Source organism: Sinocyclocheilus anshuiensis, unplaced genomic scaffold, assembly GCF_001515605.1.
Source record: "Sinocyclocheilus anshuiensis isolate Anshui unplaced genomic scaffold, SAMN03320099.WGS_v1.1 scaffold21, whole genome shotgun sequence".
Lineage (NCBI taxonomy): Eukaryota > Metazoa > Chordata > Actinopteri > Cypriniformes > Cyprinidae > Sinocyclocheilus > Sinocyclocheilus anshuiensis.
In genome coordinates, this window is record NW_015536472.1 from 687,313 (window position 1) to 687,886 (window position 574).

General features: G+C 45.3%; 1 protein-coding gene across 1 annotated transcript in view; it reads left to right on the plus strand.

Moving 5' to 3' along the window:
• The window catches only part of LOC107702518 (CLIP-associating protein 1-like), a 71,333-nt gene that overhangs the window by 26,179 nt on the left and 44,580 nt on the right, over window positions 1-574 (plus strand). Inside the window, exon 9 of the mRNA XM_016504896.1 lies at window positions 66-194. Within this exon, the coding sequence (XP_016360382.1) occupies window positions 66-194 (129 nt within the window). The remainder of the gene's footprint in view (window positions 1-65; window positions 195-574) is intronic.

The following is a 574-nucleotide window of genomic DNA, read 5'->3' on the forward strand; positions in this document are numbered from 1 at the left end:
TATATATGTATGTGTTTGAAATAGCACGCTGTCATTAAATAAGTGTCTTCTCTGTCATTCCTCAGATAAGAACATCGATGACGATGATTCGGTGGATGGAGGTCGTTCCTTGTCGTCCTCTAAAGGAGCGTCATCGGTGCAGCGGACGGGATCCATGCGCAGGCCGAGCTCCGCATTCAGCACCAAGAGCTCAGGTGAACATCTGCACCTTTACCCTGTTCAGCACTGAACTGTTGAGCAATTCCAGCTGCAGTGCTGAACCGATTCCCCAACAGATTTGGAACGACCAGTGGCTGAAAAGGTCGTCCCTTTGGCCTTCATCTGGACCGCCTCCTGTCACAGGGTTTCAGTCACCTTAGAGCGGCCCGCCATCATGCAATCTCAGTCAAAATTAGAGGAATTCTGCCAGTTAAATAGGGTTTGTCATATAATTAAGGTAATTAGGACCAGGTGCCAGATTAACACCAATAACTTAGAGGAATCTGTAAGTGTTCACTAATTTTGATCAGAGTTCTTTTTCAAATATCTCATTTAAAGGTACAATATGTAATTTTTCGACGCTAGAGGGCGCATA